At 38.3% G+C, this 20,119-nt stretch overlaps 1 protein-coding gene across 1 annotated transcript in view; it reads right to left on the reverse strand.

Moving 5' to 3' along the window:
- Nucleotides 1-492: 492 nt before the first annotated feature.
- Nucleotides 493-20,119, reverse strand: part of MYRF (myelin regulatory factor) — a gene marked incomplete at both ends in the record, with an annotated part of 105,609 nt that continues 85,982 nt past the window's right edge. The window contains 12 exons of the mRNA XM_083359725.1: nt 493-533; nt 1,171-1,467; nt 3,937-4,095; nt 4,779-4,867; nt 5,803-5,883; nt 6,732-6,800; nt 9,146-9,237; nt 9,904-9,976; nt 11,284-11,444; nt 13,915-14,024; nt 15,180-15,288; nt 16,565-16,765. Of these exons, the coding sequence (XP_083215851.1) occupies nt 493-533; nt 1,171-1,467; nt 3,937-4,095; nt 4,779-4,867; nt 5,803-5,883; nt 6,732-6,800; nt 9,146-9,237; nt 9,904-9,976; nt 11,284-11,444; nt 13,915-14,024; nt 15,180-15,288; nt 16,565-16,765 (1,482 nt within the window). The remainder of the gene's footprint in view (nt 534-1,170; nt 1,468-3,936; nt 4,096-4,778; nt 4,868-5,802; nt 5,884-6,731; nt 6,801-9,145; nt 9,238-9,903; nt 9,977-11,283; nt 11,445-13,914; nt 14,025-15,179; nt 15,289-16,564; nt 16,766-20,119) is intronic.

The raw sequence follows: 20,119 nt of genomic DNA on the forward strand, positions 1-20,119 counted from the left end.
GCGCGGGCCGATACAGGACAGCAAGAAAGTGTGGTGGTGGCAACAGAGGGCTGGCCAGGGCTGGAGGGAGGCAGCAGGGAGGCTTGCACCTCCCCAGTCATGGCGCAAGCCACGGGAGAGTTGGCGGAGAAGGAGGCAGCGGGGACCGAAGAAAGCCCCTCCAGTGCCAGATGTGGCTGTTGCGCAGCGGCAGCAGAGCCTTTCACCATCACTCCCCCTAGCTCCGAAATGGCAGAGTGGGGCAGCTGCCTAAGGCCCATCCACCGTAGCATGGCAATCTGGCTCGGGAGGGGAGTGAAAGGGAAGAGGCGGGTGGGCAGCTGATGCAATTGAAGGTGCCGCTTCTTCATTTGGTTTCCATTGCTCCTCTCTTGGACTTTTGAGGAGTTTTTTTTTTTCCTGCCTGGAAGGAAGCTGAACAAAAACCAGATGTGTTCTGGAAAGCACAGCGTTATCATAACCGGTTCGCTGAACTCAACAAAAAATTAGGTATCAGTTCTGCTGAATGGGTGCAAACTGGCTGAATCCCATCACTGGAATTAAGGATATACACAAATATGAGAACAATAATTGAAGATTATATGTTTCTGCTTGAAAGTGGTGGGTGAGACACATGCAGCTTCAGCACACATACAAGGGACAAAGCGTGACCAGGCTGCTGCTGTTCTTGGCCACAATACTATGTGGTCTCTGAACTATAATCTATTCCTGCATGTCTTCTTTGGGGGCAAAAAAATGTTTCCTTCTGCCATTAAACAATGCCTGTTTACTTATTTATTTCATTTATACATCTTCCCCTCTCATCTCTGGACCATATATCAGGCTAAAAGCAACATTTTAACTACTCAAACCATAACTCCCAAGATCACAACTAGTAATGCAAACTTATAAGAAAGCAGCAGTAACTGGCAGATCTTGACAAGCTCCTGGCCCAAATGCCTGGGGGAAGAGCCAAGTCTTTAATGTCTTGTGAAAGGCTAACAGGGTTGAGGCCATCTGAAATTTTGGAGGGAGGACATTCCGTAAGCCACAGCCACAGAAAAACACGATTCCTGTGTCCAACAAGAAGACATTGTTTAACATGCCACCCTGCTAGTTCTGCTAGGATGAGTATAGATGATGGAAACTGTCTATTCCCAAGTAATCAGGGAAAATAGGAAATATGTTTACCAGTAAGCTTGGTGTTTGCAATGCCAGGCTCCTTAGCATCTGGTTGGCTGATGCTCCGTCGCTGCCGTGATGTCTGATCGGAAGGAAAGCTGTTGTATGTGAGGGGGAGGTTGGCAATATATTTGGACTTGCTCTGGATGTTGGTAAAGAGGGAGGAGGGGCTGGCATTGGGACCCCCAAAGCCCCGTGATCGGTCAGCAGTCTTTGGCCACTTCATGTGGGAAGTTGTCTTGCCAGTGATCCCCCTCGATTTGGCTTTGATGTTTGTCACTGGTAGGAGTGACACGAAGCTTTGGTCTATAAAAACAGAGCAACAAAATAAAAATTAATAAATCTAATTTGAGAAGGGATCAGCAATGGACAGATATCTAAGACCCTAAGTGTAACAAATAAGACAGCATAATTCTGAGAGATGATAAATCTGTAACTAGCTTCTAACACTATAGACTCACACGGTTGAATTCTTCACACCAGACATACAAATCAAATCCCTTTATATAGTAAATTAGCAAGTTGGAAAAAGGCTAGCCTAAAACCATTATTTTCTTCACATCTTAAAATTGTACAAGAAAAAGCTTTAATTTTTAATATAGATAAAAATTCCCTTAGAAGAGTTTCTGTGCATTCTGATGTTTTAGTCATGCCATGTTTTCCCCAAAATAAGACCCAACTGGAAAATAAGTCCTAGCATGATTTTTTCAGGACGTTCATAATAGAAGCCCCACCCCCAAAATAAGCCCCAGTTAAGATCATCAGCCAGACAGATGCATTTAGTGCCATTTCCCCCCTAAAATAAGACCTAATTGGAAAATAAGCCTTATTGAGTCTTTTGGAACAAAAATTAATAAAATTAATAAAACAAAGTTAAGACCTGATATTATTTTCAGGGAAACACAGTATATATTGTACATTCTCAGTGAAAATCCTGCAGGAGTTTCTTAAGACAGATGTAATTCCATATAAAGCATTTTTGCAGAAAATGCATCTGTAAGAACTTGCTTGCACTAGCCAACTAATAGGAAAACCAGAATTATTGTTTAAATGGCCTGGGTCTGGGGTATTTGAGGGAACACCTGCTGCCGGCATCAAATGCCCTTCGCCCAGTGCGCTCCCACAGGGAGGGTCTGCTCAGGGTCCCACCGGTAAGAGATTGCTGGCGGGTGACACCCAGGGATAGGGCCTTCTCAGTGGGGGCGCCTGCCCTTTGGAACCAGCTGCCAGTGGAGCTGAGGACTGCCCCCGACCTCCGGTCATTCCGCCGGGGCCTGAAGACCTGGCTCTTCGAGCTCTCGGGCCCAGGCTGAGGAGTAATTTTTAATCGGGGTTTTAATTGTACAGGGTTAGTTTAATCTTTTTTAAATTGGTTTTAACTTTTGTATTGCTGGTTTTTTAACTCCCTGTAAACCGCCCTGAGTCCTCAGGGAAAGGGCGGTATATAAATGTAATAAAATAAAAATAAATAAATCTCTACACACATTGAACTTATCCCTTTCCTTAAGAAACCAAAATCATACAAACTATTCTCTAATATTTAAATAATATTGACCATTGCATTCTGCAAATTCCAAAGAGAATGCAATAATCAGGTATAAGAAGGAGAGCGAGATAAATTTCCTAATAGAATGGCCTTGAAACAAAATGATTAAGACCCTCAAGAGTAATGTTTTGAAACTGATTCAGTTTTATGTAAATAATGGTGTTAATATGGCTTTATCACCCAGATTTTCTCTGTTTCCTGCTATTAGATGAGAAGAGTAAAAATACTCACAGAAAAACATTCATTTACCTGATGAAAAAAGCTCTTGGCATTGAATGTTGCTCAAAATCATTGACAGTCTTCAAGTTACTGTAATTCCTCCTTTTTTGCTACATCAAATTAAGGCAGCTGATCCTTTTTTTAATGGCTACAATACTTATTTAAAGAATTGAGTCTGTGAATGTAGATTATTTACTGCTACAATACATCTGTACTGTCAGATGTATAAATATCTAATAATCAAAGGTATCAAAAAAACTAGCAGAAAAACTACCGTTATACAACCACATCCTCGTTATTAGGCACATACATTTAACTTCTGTAGAGTGTTTATGGAAGTAGCTATGGTGTGATATAGCAAATAAATATCTATTTGCCAGTAGATACTGAACCATTTAACACAATAGTATAGCAGAGAACTACCTACAGCATTACGGGAAATAGTGTAACTAAATGGTGCAGAACAACATTCACACAGAAACAAGACACAGGGTAATCCAGATTCTCTTCCCTCACCCCACAAAATCTGACTCTACTTCTGCATATTCAGGTCAGAATAAATGAATATGAATTACTGCTGCAGCTACAGCACCAATTGGGGGTGAAAAAAGCTTGGGTGCTCTGCCTTGAATGATCTTGACCAAGAGATGGAACAATATCTCCAGAGAGTTAATGCACTGGTTCAGATCTGAAATTTTGACAATTGCATGTAAGCTTTTGAAACGTCCTATTATCCTTGGAGGATGCAGTTAATCTCTCCTCTAATCACAATTTGCTCACAGTGATCTCAGGAAGCAAGTGTTTGCTTCCTATTAAACGACCAACCCTGTGGCCAAATTCTGCAAAGGCAGTTATAAATCTCTGGTTCTGAGCATAACAAAGGCATGCTTAGCTTGTGCTGTAAGTGGACTTTTAGCTTAGGTATTTTCCATTTTAATGTTCTTTCCTACTTTTTGGTCTTTAACTGTAAATTCTTAAATAAATAAATAGATAGGACCAATTGGTTTTACCTATCCTGTTGGTGGCGACTGTAATGGTCCCAGAAGGTCCAGGAGTAGATATGTCATTGGGAACAGAAGAGCAACAGGTAGAAAAACAAGGTGGGTTGATACAGACGACTATGTTATAGGCAGGCAAGGCAGGGGACAAGTCAGGTACATGGGTTGTGGCTGTAAGAAAAGCACAACAGAATCAAGATCAGTTGTATCAAATCCAAAAACAGCATCAATTAGCTTCCTGCATTAAATACGTAATTCACAAAATTATCCTTGAAGTTATCTTTTCTCTCAAACTGGATGAATTCCCCCTTGCAGTCACATGGATTGACTTTGTCCACACCAGAAATCCAATCTTCTAGTAAACAGCAGAGCCCCCCTTTTAAACAGAGTTTTATGTGAGTACATCTTGAATGTATCAGTACTGTTTTCTTGTCTGCATCCTAAGGGGATCAATCACATCTCCCACATTTGGATCACCAGGTGGGCAATCCAGTATTTGCACAAGAGGACTCAGATGTACAGAGATTCTAAAATCAGTCTCATGCCATGTGATCTTACACTATTGTTTGTGTTCATTGCTGAGCCAATTTGTTTCTAGCTTTGAAACTCTGTAGCTACTCTACAAGTAGTTCTTGCTTAATGACTGTCCTTTTTTAATGACCACTGATGTTACAACAGCATTAAAAAGTAACTTTACAACCAGTCCTTGCATTATGACTGTCCCATTTCAAGGTCAGGAGAAAACAAAACAAATTGTGTTCAAATTTTGTTTGAGGCATTCAGAATGGAAATAGGTTTTAAATTGCCTATAGTTGACAAAAATGCACCTGGGCATGGGAACAACTGGTACCTACCATGCTCTGAAGGGGAAGCATTGTCAGGGGTATTTGATGATGCAGTAGTGGAAAATGTCATCTTATTTTTATCTATGTTTTGACTGGACCTAAAATGTAAGGAAAGTGAAGGCATGAAGTTTTGACAATAAAACAGAAACAGGTGTATAGCAAAGGAAAGAGATGGAATAAGACAGAGGCTGTGCATAAGGTCACGTTTGTAATCTGAAGACTTAAAACCATTGCAAAAATAAAAAGGGGGCAGATAATAGGATGGAAAGTAAAATTATTGTTCTGAATGGACATAGTTCAACATATGAGCATGGTTTGACAAATTAACAAAGGGCAAATGGGCTAACATTGCTTTAAAACAGTTCTAAACCTATCCTTTTCCACCGGAAAACAGAACATTCTGATAACAGAAAACTCTTAGGATGAGATTGCAAGCATAATTCAGAATTGGATAAATAGTCCTGATGTCAACCAAAACATGATCCTTCCTGGTTTGCTTAGCTGTTCATGTTTTCTACTTGATGACACCTGTTTACATTATTCAGCTTATAGCTACATAAGCAAATAACGGCACATCACATTCTGCATAGAAATGGTCTGAGGAATCTGAGAGCTGTTTATTTTTCTAGTACAGTCCTAGATCCTTTACATTCTATTAAATGTTGCCTTGTTAGCTGCATCAATGGAGGATGATATCAACCTATGAATTTGGAGTGAGCACTGTACAGCATCCTGTTTTCAGTCTGACTGCAACCCAATTCTATTTAGTTAAACACAATTCATTAAAAATGATGATTTCTTGCAATTAAGAACAGCACTTTCCATCTTGGTATTTTTCATTTTATACAATTGTATCTTTAACACATCATTTAAGCTTGACTTCAGTATACCAATTTAAGCCTTACAAAATCTCTTTCCCTGTTCCCAATGCAGACAGATATAAAAAGAAGGGAGAATGCATAAAAATACAAGGCTGCAGATTTGAAAGAATAGCACAAATGTATTGCAGCATATTGAAAAAGTAGGACCATACCATGGACAAAGAGCAACTGGGACGCCAGGACCTCTGTGCTGAAAAAGAGCCAGAAGGCAAGTAGTAGGTACAGCAAAAGAGCTACAAGGCACCGAAAACGGAAGAGGAAAGGAGGAATGGAACAACCAAACAAGGGAAATTGTTACAAAGAGCATTTGATGGGAAGAGTGGATAGAGAGGGATTGGGGGAGATAAATAAATGGAGCAAAAAAGGAGCAAGCAAAGGAGAGGGAAAGAGAAAGGTCATTTTAGTAATTAACATTCCACTGTGAATTATCCAAAATACATCATTTCAAACTGGTATACAGCTAGGACGTATGGACAGTTACAGTACATAAAACAGCACAGGTTCTAGAAACTGCTTAAGGACTATTTAGAACAGATCCTAATGGTGTGTGCCTGTACACATTTCATGGTGTTTATATCCATTTTAATTTTAATTGGGTTTTTTACTGTTCTCAGGGTTTTATTTAATCTTTTTAAATTTGTTTTAACGTTTGTATTGACTCTCTTTTAAATGCCCTGTAAACCGCCCTGAGTCCTTCGGGAAAGGGCGGTATATAAATCTAAATCTAAATAAATAAATAAATAAATAAATAAAATATACATTTCTTATAGAATTTTGTTATAGAATTTATAAATTGCAATAAATTCTAAGAAGCAGTCATGAAAACAAATATCCTAAACATATGCCAAGTCTTAGCTGAAAGTCATAGGTGGGCAGCTACTCTTAAGGTAGCATGTGGGATGCTGGCACTCAACTGCTGATGCCTACCTTCAACACCCTTTACTGTCTTATTCTTTTCCCATCTCAAAATGGTAAGGCTGGCCCCAAACATCTGCATCAAAAATCCCTTAAGAATTTTCCCTCAGCTCAAACGGGAGTCCAATTACTTTTCAAAGCATATGACCAGGAAGAGGGAACATACCCTTCAATATCCACAAGGTCCTCCTCACTGCGGTAGCTTAGCACGTAGAGTGTAGACATGGACACCACACTATGAAAGAGAAAGCATCAAATAAAGTTTCCCAAAATAGGGTTTCTGTGTTTCAGACTGAATAGGAGCTTTATTCTAACAGGCTATATTTGTTTGTTACTGATATTCTTTTTTTTTAATTAAATTTATTATTTAAAAACATTGGACACAGTACCAGCGAGCTGACAAACCTTTTGGTCTGCAATGTTCAAATATATATATATACATGTATATATGTACATCAAAAATACACTTAAATACACTTAAATTACAAATCGGTGAAATAACACAATATTTAAACCAGTGAGCTAGTCTGTAAAACCTAATAGAGACCTTTCTTTTTATCCATCCAAAGATACAATTTGTTCCAAATTCTATAATAGTCTGATTGATCTTTATTCTTTAGTTCCAAAGTTAATTTGTCCATTTCAGCGCAATCCCAAATTTTCCTAATAACCTCTTTTTCTCCTGGGATCTCATTCTTTTTCCATTTTTGCGCAAATGATATTCTAGCTGCTGTGATAATATGAATCATTAAATATAGCACATCTTTAGGATATTTCTCTTTCGTAATTCCCAACAAGAAAAGTTCTGGACTAAACTCAATATCTTGTTTCAATATTTCTTTCAGCCAAATCCAAATCATTCTCCAAAATTTTTGTGTTTTACTGCAAGACCACCACGTGTGGAAGTATGTGCCTATCTCTTCAGAGCACTTCCAACATTTGGGAGATGCTGTTGTATACATTTGTTACTGATATTCATGAATGTAAGTGACTTTGATTTAAAAAGAGTTCTACTTCACAGGTTTATTCCTATTCTCTCCTATCTCCTTTCCAATATCTATAAAGCATCAGCTGACTATAACTGCCATTATTATAGTGTGCCTCTTAAAATAGTTTTAACATTGGCAGGACAAAGAACACAAAGAAAAATCCCAAATTTCCCCAAGGAAAACTTGAAAATTATATCCAAATCCAGGACAGTCCCGTCTGCTTTCCATCTTTTCTCTGCTTAACCCGTTGCTAAAACTTAATAACAGAATAACAGAGTTGGCGGTCTTCTACTCCAACCCGCTGCTGAGGAGGAGACCCTATATCCGTGGTGGCGAACCTATGGCACAGGTGCCACAGGTGGCATGCAGAGCCCTCTCTGTGGGCATGTGCACCGTCGCCTAGTCCTAGTCCTAGGCCTTCAGCTGGGTTTTATAAAACCTTTTCACTTTAGGCCTCCACAGCCGTGTACAAAAAAAAAGGTTCAATCAATCAATTTGAACTTCTCGCGGGAAAAAGTTCTCGCAAAATTGGAATTGATTGATTGAACTTTTTAGTCCCACCCAGTTTGCCATTACCACTGCAGCCATGCCCACCCAATGGGCCACATCCACCCAATGGGCCACTCCCACCCAAAGGGCCATGCCCACCCAGCACCCAATGATACATAAGTGGGTTTGGGGATGCAGTTTGGGCACTCGGTCTCTAAAAGGTTCACAATCACTGCCCTATATCATTTCAGGCAAAAGGTTGTCCAATCTCTTCTTAAAAACCTCCAGTGTTGAAGTACCCAGAACTTCTGGACGCAGTCTATTCCATTGACTAATTGTTCTAACGGCCAGGAAATTTTCCCTTAATTCAAGTTGGTTCTCTCCTTGATTAATTTCCACCCACTGCTTCTTATTCTGTCTTCAGCTTGACCCCCTCTTCTCTGTGGCAGCCCCTTAGATATTGGAACACTGCTATCATATTACCACTAGTCCTAAACCACAGGTCTGCAACCTGCGGCTCCGGAGCCGCATGCGGCTCTTTCAGCCGTCTCCTGCGGCTCCCAGTCCTCTGCCATGTGCAGTCCAAAAAAAAAGTGGGACTAAAAAAGTTCAACCAATCAATTCAAATATGCAGGGTAGGTGCATATCTCGCCTTGCCTCCACTCTTCAGTCAAACCCTGTTCTGTGCATGCACGCATGTATGCACATGCGCACATATTTTTTGCGGCTCCCAGTTTTTCCTTTTGTGAGGGAACCGGTTCCGAGTGGCTCTTTCACTGTTTCAGGTTGCTGACCCCTGGCCTATATCAACCACTTCTAGCTTGGTTTTTATTTCTTCATTAAAACACAGATATTTTGTTACATGGGATTTAAATTTGTAAATTTTAGTTAGTGATGCACATTTCTGTCTGACTCTCACTGATGAAAGCACCGTGCTGAAAAGATGGCAATGAATTTAGATGAAATAAACTAATATAAATAAAATATCTGTTTATCTACTCGCTCATATCTATTCACTCTCTGGCTAGCAGGCTCTTTCACACATTCTGAGTGCTGCACCAACCCAAGGAATGCGTAGTAGCCCAAATGTGCAGTCACTCACCTGAATGCCATGATGATTACCAGAGCAATAATGGTACCTTGCAGAAAACGTTGGCTGATGCAAGCTTGGTCTTTGACTCCTTGTGAGGGAGTCTGCATAAAATAAAGGCAAAGGGAAAAATCATGTCAGATGTCTGCTTGACTAAATTTAGTTCTAATTCCTATAGGTTGCTTTGCCCTTTTGTTAACTGTACTTTTTATGGAATCTTTGGAACTCTTATCTAAATCTTCCCAAAGGAAGAATAAATTATTCACAAACTATTTAATGAAAAACATTAGCTAAGGAGTGGCAGAGCTACACAGAAGGCAAGTCTTTTAAAGCAGAAGTTACAAATCACTAAAACAGAAAGCTGTTGGATGAAATGAATTTGAGTACCAGCTCATAAAAGAACTTCACATCAAGGAGTATATCACACACAATGCAATTCTTAGCCACCTCAACTGTGAATTTATATTCTCAGCCGATGAACATAATTTGCAATATGAATTCGTATTATTTATAAATGACAGAGGATAGCATATTAACATTTGCAGAACAGGCTGGCATTTACTCGACAGTGTAATAAACACGCTGAATAAACATGACGTTGCTCAGAACTCAAACAAATCTTTTGCTTCCATATTTTCAACTATCACACAATCTGTACAGTAAGGGAATCAGAGGATCAGCTCCCGCCTCTCCTACCAAAACCCAGACTATTCCAATGATACCTCCCTTAAAAAAAATCAGACAAGCAACGTATCTTTGTAAAAGGTTACCTTTCCTGCCACTTTGGGGGACCTCTTTTTATGCGGCATGCTTTCTGCACGGCTGAATTGACTCCCAGCTTGGCTGTATTAAAAAAAAACCAAAGTTATACTGCATCTAAATGAGCATTTTTATTGCACTTTTGTCCTGCTCATTCTTCCATTTCTTATAGTTGTTCAACAAAGCAGCAAATATAAATATATATGTCTGTGTTTGTGTGTATACACACACACACACACACACAGTATATGCCACATACCTACAAACAAAATACATGCTCAGAACACACAAATATGTACTGCAAAAATGGGGGTCTTAGAAATTAGAGTACTTTATCCAAAACAGAAACAAGACTTAGAAGAATCCCTTAACAGATTGTATTCTCAACTGCAGCAAAACATTTAGTAGTATAGCATGAATGAAAATAAAAGTGGAAAGCCACCAAACGTAATGAGAACCATACATTTTCTTGCAGAAGGAACCATTAAAAGTATGAAGCTATCTTCAAATTTGTTGCATTGTTTATCTGATTGTGTCAGCCTTTGAAAATGTATTTCTCTGGGCCTCTTCAAGAATGGGATTAAAGATACAGATTTACATCCATATTTATCCTGGGAGAGTTCAGAAACACGATGGACGTTCATATAGTCCAGAGCTTGAAGGGTGCAATATTTTACCCTTCTCATTAAGGATTAGAGAAATATCATGATATTAGTCCTAATTATAGTAAAAGGAGGAAAAAAAGTCCTTTCCGGCTCTCTAGGAAAGGGAACTAAATCTTCAGCCTGGGAAAATACCTGAACCTTTTCCAAAACTCTATGAGCTTCTCTATTAGTTAAAATCTTAATATAGTTAAAAGAAGGGACACGGTGGCTCAGTGGGTTAGGACGCTGAGCTTGTTGATCAGAAGGTTGGCAGTTTGGCGGGTCAAATCCTGAGTGCCACGTAACAGAGTGAGCGCCTGTTACTCGTCCCAGCTTCTGCCAACCTAGCAGTTCGAAAGCACGTAAAAATGCAAGTAGAAAAATAGGGACCACTACGGTGGGAAGGTAACAGCGTTCCGTGCGCCTTTGGCGTCTAGTCATGCCAGCCACATGACCACGGAGACGTCCTCGGACAAGCGCTGGCTCTTTGGCTTTGAAACGGAGATGAGCACCGGCCCCTAGAGTCGGAAACGACTAGCACACATGGGAACCTTTACCTTTTCCTTATAGTTAAAAGTGCCACTGTGCTCAATGAAGCTTCCTCCTAAGTCATAGGATTGCAACTTACATGTTATTTTTGTGATAGAGAATTAAATCTGTCAAGAGTCCTTTCCTCCAGGTGGCCACTTCATATTATGATCCAAAGCTGAATAAGAGTTATGTTTAAAATTCAGGTATTTGTATTACCTGAATGCTCCAGAGCTTCCAGTTGACTTCATACTGTCCAGCCTTTTGAGCTTGGCCAGTTTATGACTCCACCTCTCTAGTTCATCAATCCGGTTCTCCAGGTTGTCAGTCAGTTTGCAGAGCTCCTTCACAGCCCCAACATTTTCCATAAAAATACGCTCCTGCGATGAACAAAATCAAAGTTTCCTTTTATACAGAGACCTTCTGATGTGCTGAAATCCTTACCTTGTGATTGGGTCTTTTATTTTCAAAGGGTGAGGATGTTATGTTTTCGCAAGTATTTTTTTAACAAGGAAACTTAACACGTCAGGCAAAGTGACTTAACAGACGCTTTCCTCACCGTGGGCCTTTTGCAAAAATCTTTTCACTATGCAAAACTTGTAGAGAAAAATGTGGATACAGAGACTTTGTGATGAGGCAACGTATGTAACAGTGGCACACAAAAACCCATTTTTGAAGAAAGGATCTTAATCTCAAACCTTTTCCTCCACTCCTTTGATTTCTGAGTTTCTCATATTCACATGGTGAAATTCAAACAATCTGGGGAGGTATTTTCCATAGGTCTACAGTACTATTAATTCACTGCTCAATACCATTCTTCTCTCTTCTGTGGAAAGACTGCCTTCTGACAGTACCTAAAAATCCTATGTACAGTTTAATGAATCTAAATTCCACTCCAAATGATATTCAAGGTAGCTAATGGAAAGATATACTGTTTAAACACAAATATCACAATAAAAAGGCATAATCCACATCCAATGAAATTAAAATTCATCTCGTTTGATAGCAAGCTTATCTGCCAAAAGCAGAGACATCACCCTGTCAACAAAAGTGTGTATAGTCAAGGCTATGGTCTTCCCAGTTGCAATGTATGGCAGTGAAAGTTGGACCATAAAAAAGGCTGAGCGCCAGAGAATTGAAGCCTTTGAACTATGGTGCTGGAGAAGACTCCTGCGAGTTCCTTGGACTGCAAGGCGATCAAACCGGTCAGTCCTAGAGGAGATAAACCCTGACTGCTCTTTAGAAGGCCAGATCCTGAAGCTAAAACTTAAATACTTTGGCCACCTAATGAGAAGGAAGGACTCACTGGAGAAGAGCCTAATGCTGGGAAAGATTGAGGGCAATAGAAGAAGGGGACGACAGAGAATGAGGTGGCTGGATGGAGTCACTGAAACAGTAGGCGTGAGACTAAATGGACTCCAGAAGATGGTAGAGGACAGGAAGGCCTGGAGGAACATTGTCCATATATATAATATATATATATATATATATATATATATATATATATATATATATATATATATATATATATATATATATATATATATATATATATATATATATATATATATATATATATATATATATATATGTCTTTTTGAGAAAGCAATATGTACAGCTTTAAAGGATGCAATCAAACTTCTTATAAGTGCCCCTCTCAGTAATAGTATTCAGCACAAAATTCTGGGCCACCTGAAATTTTCACACTTTTGCAAGTTCCAATTATAGCACATGCCAGCTCTGAAACCAATTCAATTGTTGCTATTATTAAGGCAAGGAATTTGCCATTGGTCATATCTGATATCTCCAGGAATGAATGCAACGACATACAGTATGTATTTTACTCATGTAAATACACTTTTGACCATCATCAAAAATTACATATCTAGCTTTAAGACTGAAGGAAAGAGATAGCAAAAATTGATTATCTATCTTCAAGAAAGCAAAAATTGGATATCTATCTTCAAGACTGAAGGTAGTCCAACCAAAATGTGAAATTGTATTTTCCAGATAACCACAACTCTATAGTGTGGTTTATAAAATGTAAGAGTGGTCTCTTTCTGGTCCATATCAGTCTTCTATTTGTTAATTCATAAATCTATTCCATCTCAGCATTAATATTCCAATTTTTTTAAAAATATCATAAAAATATATATTTACTATATTATCACAAAATAAGCCTTTTATAATACATTGTATGTATATTATTAAATATTATTATTATTTAAATTTATTGGCTGCCCATCTTACCATAGGGCAACTCTGGGTGGCTTAGAATGTTAAAATATGTTAAAATATGTATACAATTTATTTTAATAGAATAAACATTCAATAGATAAGGATACTTATGGGCTTATGTTATTCTACAATCTGCCCTACATGTAGGTTGGGGCAAGACATTCACTAGTATATCATGTAAAAAAGTAGTTGGCATACTTTTTCATTAGATTAAATTCTTCATGGTCCTTATAAAAAAATAAGCAGTTTTACTTGAAGTCAAGCTAAATGTGGGAGACACATGAAGAACTAAGAGCTTTCTTCTCTTCTGAAGGCTTTTTGAGAAATATAGACTGACCACTTATCTTATTATTCTCCACCAAATCACCTGTAACAATTCAAACCAGTTTATTCTTGTCAGCAGACTACCTATTTTTTTTCCTCCTTCCCATCAATTCAAGCCAACAAATGTGGTTATCGGCACTTCCTAAAACAAGCACTGGTTAAACAAAATATCTAAGATGCAACTTTAAAAAAATGGGGAAAAATATATTTTCCAGACTTTGTATGGATTTAATTTTCTTCAGAATTTTAACTCTATGTTGCTAGTTTATTTCCAAGAGTTTCACTCACCTTATTGACCACAAGGAAATTCTCAATAGTTTTCCCACTGGTAAAGACTATTTCCCCAGAATCTTTTACTGCTTCTGGAAGAATTTCCTTTACCTCTTGAGCAATAACACCTGTGCAGAAAAAACAACAACATAAAACATAATAACCTTGAGCCCAATAAGTGCCATTATAGAAGATATTTATGAGGAAAAGTCACAATTAAAGGTATAATTCAAATAGATGTATTATTTTATAAACATTAGCAGCAACTGCAGCAAAGTACTTATTTTAAATTTTTCACTTTAGAAATAGCTAAAAGGTTCAGTATAAGCCCTAAGAAAGCTCATTGTAATAGAAAGATAGCATTTGTGTGCCAGAGTCATTTTGGCATCTGGAACTCTTGCATCAAACACGCTACTTTCATCACATCCTTACACTCCTTCAACTAAGAGGTGAGCTTAAGCAATAGCTTACATTGCTACTGGTTAAAGTCAGTGGCTTGATGAATATATTTTCATTATGAAAAGTGCCTCAGAAAATATCTCAACAGGTGACAGATTCTGGTCAGCCTTGTCTGGTGTTGGGAGCTAAGTTAAATCAGGTCTGGTTAATACTTGGAATGGCATTCCTTCAAAAACTGTACACTTGATTGGGAAGTAAAAAGCACATCGCATATACGTACAGATATATATTTAAAGTCATCAGTTAAGCGTTCCTTGAAGGAATTGAATTTTACCCATAAAGTACTTGGAATCTACCATGTGCCCCATAGTGGGAGGAGGAAATAAATGGAACAAGTATTAATTCACCATTGTGTGATCATACACCCTATCTTGCAACACCCGCTCAAAAGGTGCACCAACATTTATGTTCCAGCAAAGGCACAAAAATGCATTCTGCATTTTAATAATTTGCTATGAAAAACAATGGTATAAATATAGCAATCACGGTATATATGACATTTAAAGTAATTCAATTTCTATTTAGTAAAGCAAGGGTATCAGGCGTGGGTTTTCGCATCATGATGAATCATGTTTGGTAAATGATTTTCCTCTATCTTGTACAATGTTAAATACCTAGGTATTAGACAAAAACACACTCTCTAAGTATAGAAACAATATTCAGATAAAATGTCACATGTAACTATAACATCATTGCCAAATCAATAAGCAAGTATCATCAAAGAGAAGCCAAGAATATGTGGGTCCATGGAATAACTGTAATCAATAGTTTCAGACGTGCCTGCTAATGTAAATTGAGCCTGAGGTCAGAAAAATTATCTGTACCTGTCTCAGTTGTATTCTCCAAGCCAGCAGTGGCAGCAAACTCTGGCTTGTAATTATAGTTCACCAGCCGCATACGGGAGATTCTCTTCAGTTGTTCTGTGGTGTCTACCTAAAATTATAAGAAAAATAAAAGCATAAAAGTACTCTGCAGTCTTCAATACTCAGGCACCAGATAGTTATACCTCAACATATTTGATAGGAATAGAAAAGGTGTAGTGCAGGGGTGTCAAACTGCCAGTCCGCGGGCCGGATACGTCATGGTGAAACTGCACCCACCCCATTGTTGGCAATGGAAAAAAAGTTGCGATATGTCGTGACACATCATGTGACGTTGCAAGTTTGACACCCCTGGTGTAGTGGAAGTTTGAATCCCAGCAGAATTTAGCCTTTTGAGTAAAGGACAGCACTTCAATTTTCTAAAAACTAAGGAGACATAGTATTATTTCCTACCACCCAAAGCAAAGCCTGTGCAGTTTTACAACTGATTGTAATACTTAGTATCTGTGCTGACCTTTACAGAATAAAGTACTGTATGTTCTATAAAAATCAGCAAGGATGTAAATCATTTAGAATATCAAAGTGAGAAGTATATATATACATTTAGGGAGGTATCTAAACTCTTAGTCTAAGCCTAGAACTAAAACTCTAAGCTTAACTAAATACTTAAGCTCCCAAATCCAAATGCATCTTATCCAGTGTTCAGTAATTAACATAAAGTATTTTTAAGTAAAAAACAAACGAACTGGGAAATTGGAGGTGAAGCTAGGCCAAGTTACAACCTGAGATTCGTGGCAATCTTGGAACTCATCCTTCCATATAGAATACAAAGTATTAAAATCAAAAGTTTGCAATTGCATTCTACAAAGACAAGTTGATATATAAAGACATAGCAAGTCCCATGTACAATAATGGATCCTTAACTAGAACTATAGTTATGTATCCTGACATGAGGGAAGATGTAGGAAAAAACAACGAAACACACCGTGAGACATAACACAGGAAGTATCAAACAGAGCAACTGCCTCTGTGTGTTTGCCTTCTGAACATTGTTGAGACTTGAACATCTGCTAATTCCAAGTGTTAGGCAAAAGTTGGCCTATGTCTATAGCAGGCATGTCAAACTCACGACGTCATGTGACTTCGCGTGACATATCACAACTTTTTCCCCATTGCCGGCAATGGGGTGGGCGCGGTTTCAGTATGACGCGTCCGGCCCGCAGGCCGGCAGTTTGACATGCCTGGCCTATAGTGTTCTCTTTTTTTGGCTTGCAATGAGGAGCACTTGCTCAGTGCTCATGAAACTTTCAGCCCAGAAATCTAAAGTGAAAGTGTGGATTTTCAAAGCAGATGCCCTACTAAATATAATTGGTGGAGTGAACACTTACTTCTTGGATGTCATCTTTTACTCGGATGTCTGATGGGTGCATAAGGGATCCCATAACTTTTACATTGCCATGGACAACCAAGGCTTCATCAGGTCGGTCTGTGTTGATGCCAACTCGGCCATGGTGAAAGACAGTGTCAGGGAGCTGAGAGCGTTGCCAAAGTACATCACTGTCACTCTCAAATTGACCTGGGTTAGAAGCCTACAAAAAAGACATCCGGAGAAGAGTTGTGAATTAACTGTCAACAGTTGCAAATGATTGAGAAAAATAGAGAAGAAAAGTCCAGCAGGCCACTCTATAGGATAAAACAAAGCTCTGTTCCTGAAGAAATGGAAAAATATTCAGTTGCAGCAATAGCCCATTCATTGATAGGGAGGTTAAAGAAGAAAGAAACAGGAGCCAGGTTATTGGCCCAGAGCTTTTGCAAGTATGTTACATGATGTACTTTATAGACAATTGTGATAGAAGGCAGCTACACTTTATGTACATTCTTGTGTTAAGGTGAAAGATAGGTTACACAATGTCATATAGAGTGTTATGGGAATTTCTCAATTTGCAGCACTTATGATTATCAGCATGGATAAGAACACATAATTCTTTGCCCACGTTAAGAGACAGAGATATAGAATCAGTCAAAACCTACTTTATAATGTAGTTGTTCCTTTAGTCTAACAGTAGATGGTTTATAACTAGAGAGGGCTGTGTGATCTGGTTTGCCAATTCAGCACAAGGAGCTTGAGTCAGCATGTGTTTACAGAATCAGCAAGATAAACCTTCTTTCCTAGCTCACAAGAGAAAGGTTATATTGCAAAGAGGCCTTTCTTACACTCAGTGGGAACAAAGTGTTCCCAGCTTAAAATAAATTCTTGCAGGATTGTGAAGGAAGAGCCTAGAGGAGATTTAAGTGACCCAGGATGATGAATTCCTCTGAGCCAGACATGTCAAACTCGCGACGTCACATGACGTCGTGCGACGTATCGGAGCTTTTTCCCCATTGCCGTCAATGGGGTAGGCGTGGTTTTGTTGCGACGCTTCCGGCCCATGGGCCGGCAGTTTGACACCCCTGCTCTAAGCAATTCAGAAAGACAGGAGAAAAAGGGAGAAACCATGTTTACCACCAAAGTTGCCCAAGACTTAAACCTCCTTTGCTTTGAAGAGATCTGGAAGTTCCAAACCACACTCCCAGGTGTGTGGGAGCAGATTGTGGCTTTTCAATGGCAGGAAAAGTTCTTCTGCATATATATCAGTCCAGCAGGTTATACAGGAACATTTTCTTTCTCATTTTTTGCTCACCTGTGCTATTTCCTTTATATATACAGTATGCTTCAGATACAGATATTGTTCCCTCACCAAATGCTCATTTAACCGGTTAAATCCACACTATTGCCAACCCAATTTTCTTCCCTCTCTTCAAAATTCATGACATTATTATCACCCATATTAACTGAGAGTAACTGAAGTACTAGTCAGACTTTACTAAAAAGAGCAATAGGTTAAGCAAAGCAACAGGAAATAAAGATTCTATCCAGCTGATTCTAGTATTGGAGTTTTATTTTACATATCACTGGCATTTAGACTTTTAGGGTACATGGCTTAAATGCTGGGATGTTTCAGTGGGATTTCAAATAGTAAACAAGTCAGTTTTTCAAAAGAGGTTTAAAGTTTTTCATTGATGAGCAAAATATTTAATACTACATATATTGACTTAGTATGAAACAGTTGCTGAATAATTTATTGCCCTTATAAACTGAGTCTATACATTAATAATAATTTTATTTGTATGAAGCATTTCTATATAATTACTAACCAAAATAAAAACCTATAGTGTTTTAAACAACTGAACCAATAACAAAAACAGCTTTAAAATAAACCATACAAATTAAAAGCAGTACAACAATTAAAATATAATGGAACAAAGCACTGAACGATACGTTTAAAATGCTTGCAAATAATTTACAAAGACCATGTTTTTACTTTTTCAGGGAAAAAAACTGGGAGAATGCTGTTTCAATATTCCAAGTTTCTGTTGGATCTCCAACAGAAAAAGAAGCTTCTTCATTTCTTATACTCTTAACAATCCAAATATCCTGTTACTTTAATAAGATCTAGGTTTGCAGGATGTCTACACTTCAAAGAATTTCCCCCCCCCGAACGTATCTGTGTCATAAAGCCACTTGGTGGCCTTTGACATGCTCCTTTTTCTCATTCTTCTGGGCAGAAGTAATCTGCTTCGGGTGGCATCTGCTTCAGAGTATCATACATAAAGACTCAGAATTTTGTAACTTTGAGGGGGAGGAATGGTGGCTATAGCTGGGTCTGGGAATGGGCACCATTTAGGTTTTACTTCAGGCAGCAAAGTATCTTTGCTGACAGCATAAACATATATAATTACTCACATCTCAGGGTGCCTCCAGTCAGAGAATGTCGGCTGGTGGCCCCCAGGGGGAGGGCCTTCTCTGTGGGCGCTCCGGCTTTATGGAACCAGCTGCCGGTCGAGCTCCGGATGGCACCGGACCTTCGCTCTTTCCAACACGGTCTGAAGACCCATTTATTTGAACAAGCTGGCCTGGCCTGATGGGGGATGTTAGGTTTTTTAATGGTTTTTTTTATATTGTTATTGTCTTTATCTGGGCTATTATTTAATCCTTTTTAATTTTTGTATTCTCTATTTATATGTGCCCTGTTCACCGCCCTGAGTCCTTCGGGAGAAGGGCGGTATATAAATATAATAAAATAAATAAATAAATAAATAAATAAATAAATATATATACTAACATCTGCTGACTGTCCTATGGTGTTTAGATTCTAATCTCTCTTAAGCAAGGTGGTGCCTTTATGAAAACATATTACATTTTAAAGACACTTTAAAAATCAATAAGGAACACATCTCTTGAATCCTGTCTTTAATATCAAGATTGTATGTACTATAAACATGCGAACAGTGTATTTCAATATGGACTAGATCTAATTATATGATAAAGTTCAGCTACTTCTATATTAACATTATACAGATTTGTCAAGAGTGAAAATTTGGCAGCTACGTGCCTCTCTGTTTTCATCTTGCCATTAGTGAAATGGGGAAGGAGTGTTGGTTTCAACTGGGTTAGAGAAACGAGACAATCTTCAGTTTTAGTTCCTTTTAATTATTACATATATTTTTTTGATTTTACTGTTATTTTGTTATTGCTTTTTGCTTGTATTTTCTTCATCATGTATAAAAAAATCAAGTTAAAAAAAGCTAATATCGAACTATAAATTAGTGATATTAGCTAACTACTATTATCATACAGACAATTACTAAAAATACATCATGATAGATCTCTTTCCAGGGAAGCGACATGGGTACAGTATTGCTTCTGACACAATTGTATACATTGCACAATCTTATTGGTATGGAAATATGTGCAATTCACAGGTGCTTCTAATGTATAACCAAGCCACATATTTGTGCTAATGCAGACAGATCCTTACCCTAATTGATCAAATCGGATGCAGCTAAGCATCCTAGATATAATTCTGTTTTCATCTGCTTTACCCACTAATCTACAACAAAGG

This window comes from Vipera ursinii, assembly GCF_947247035.1.
Source record: "Vipera ursinii genome assembly, chromosome: 1".
Taxonomy (NCBI): domain Eukaryota; kingdom Metazoa; phylum Chordata; class Lepidosauria; order Squamata; family Viperidae; genus Vipera; species Vipera ursinii.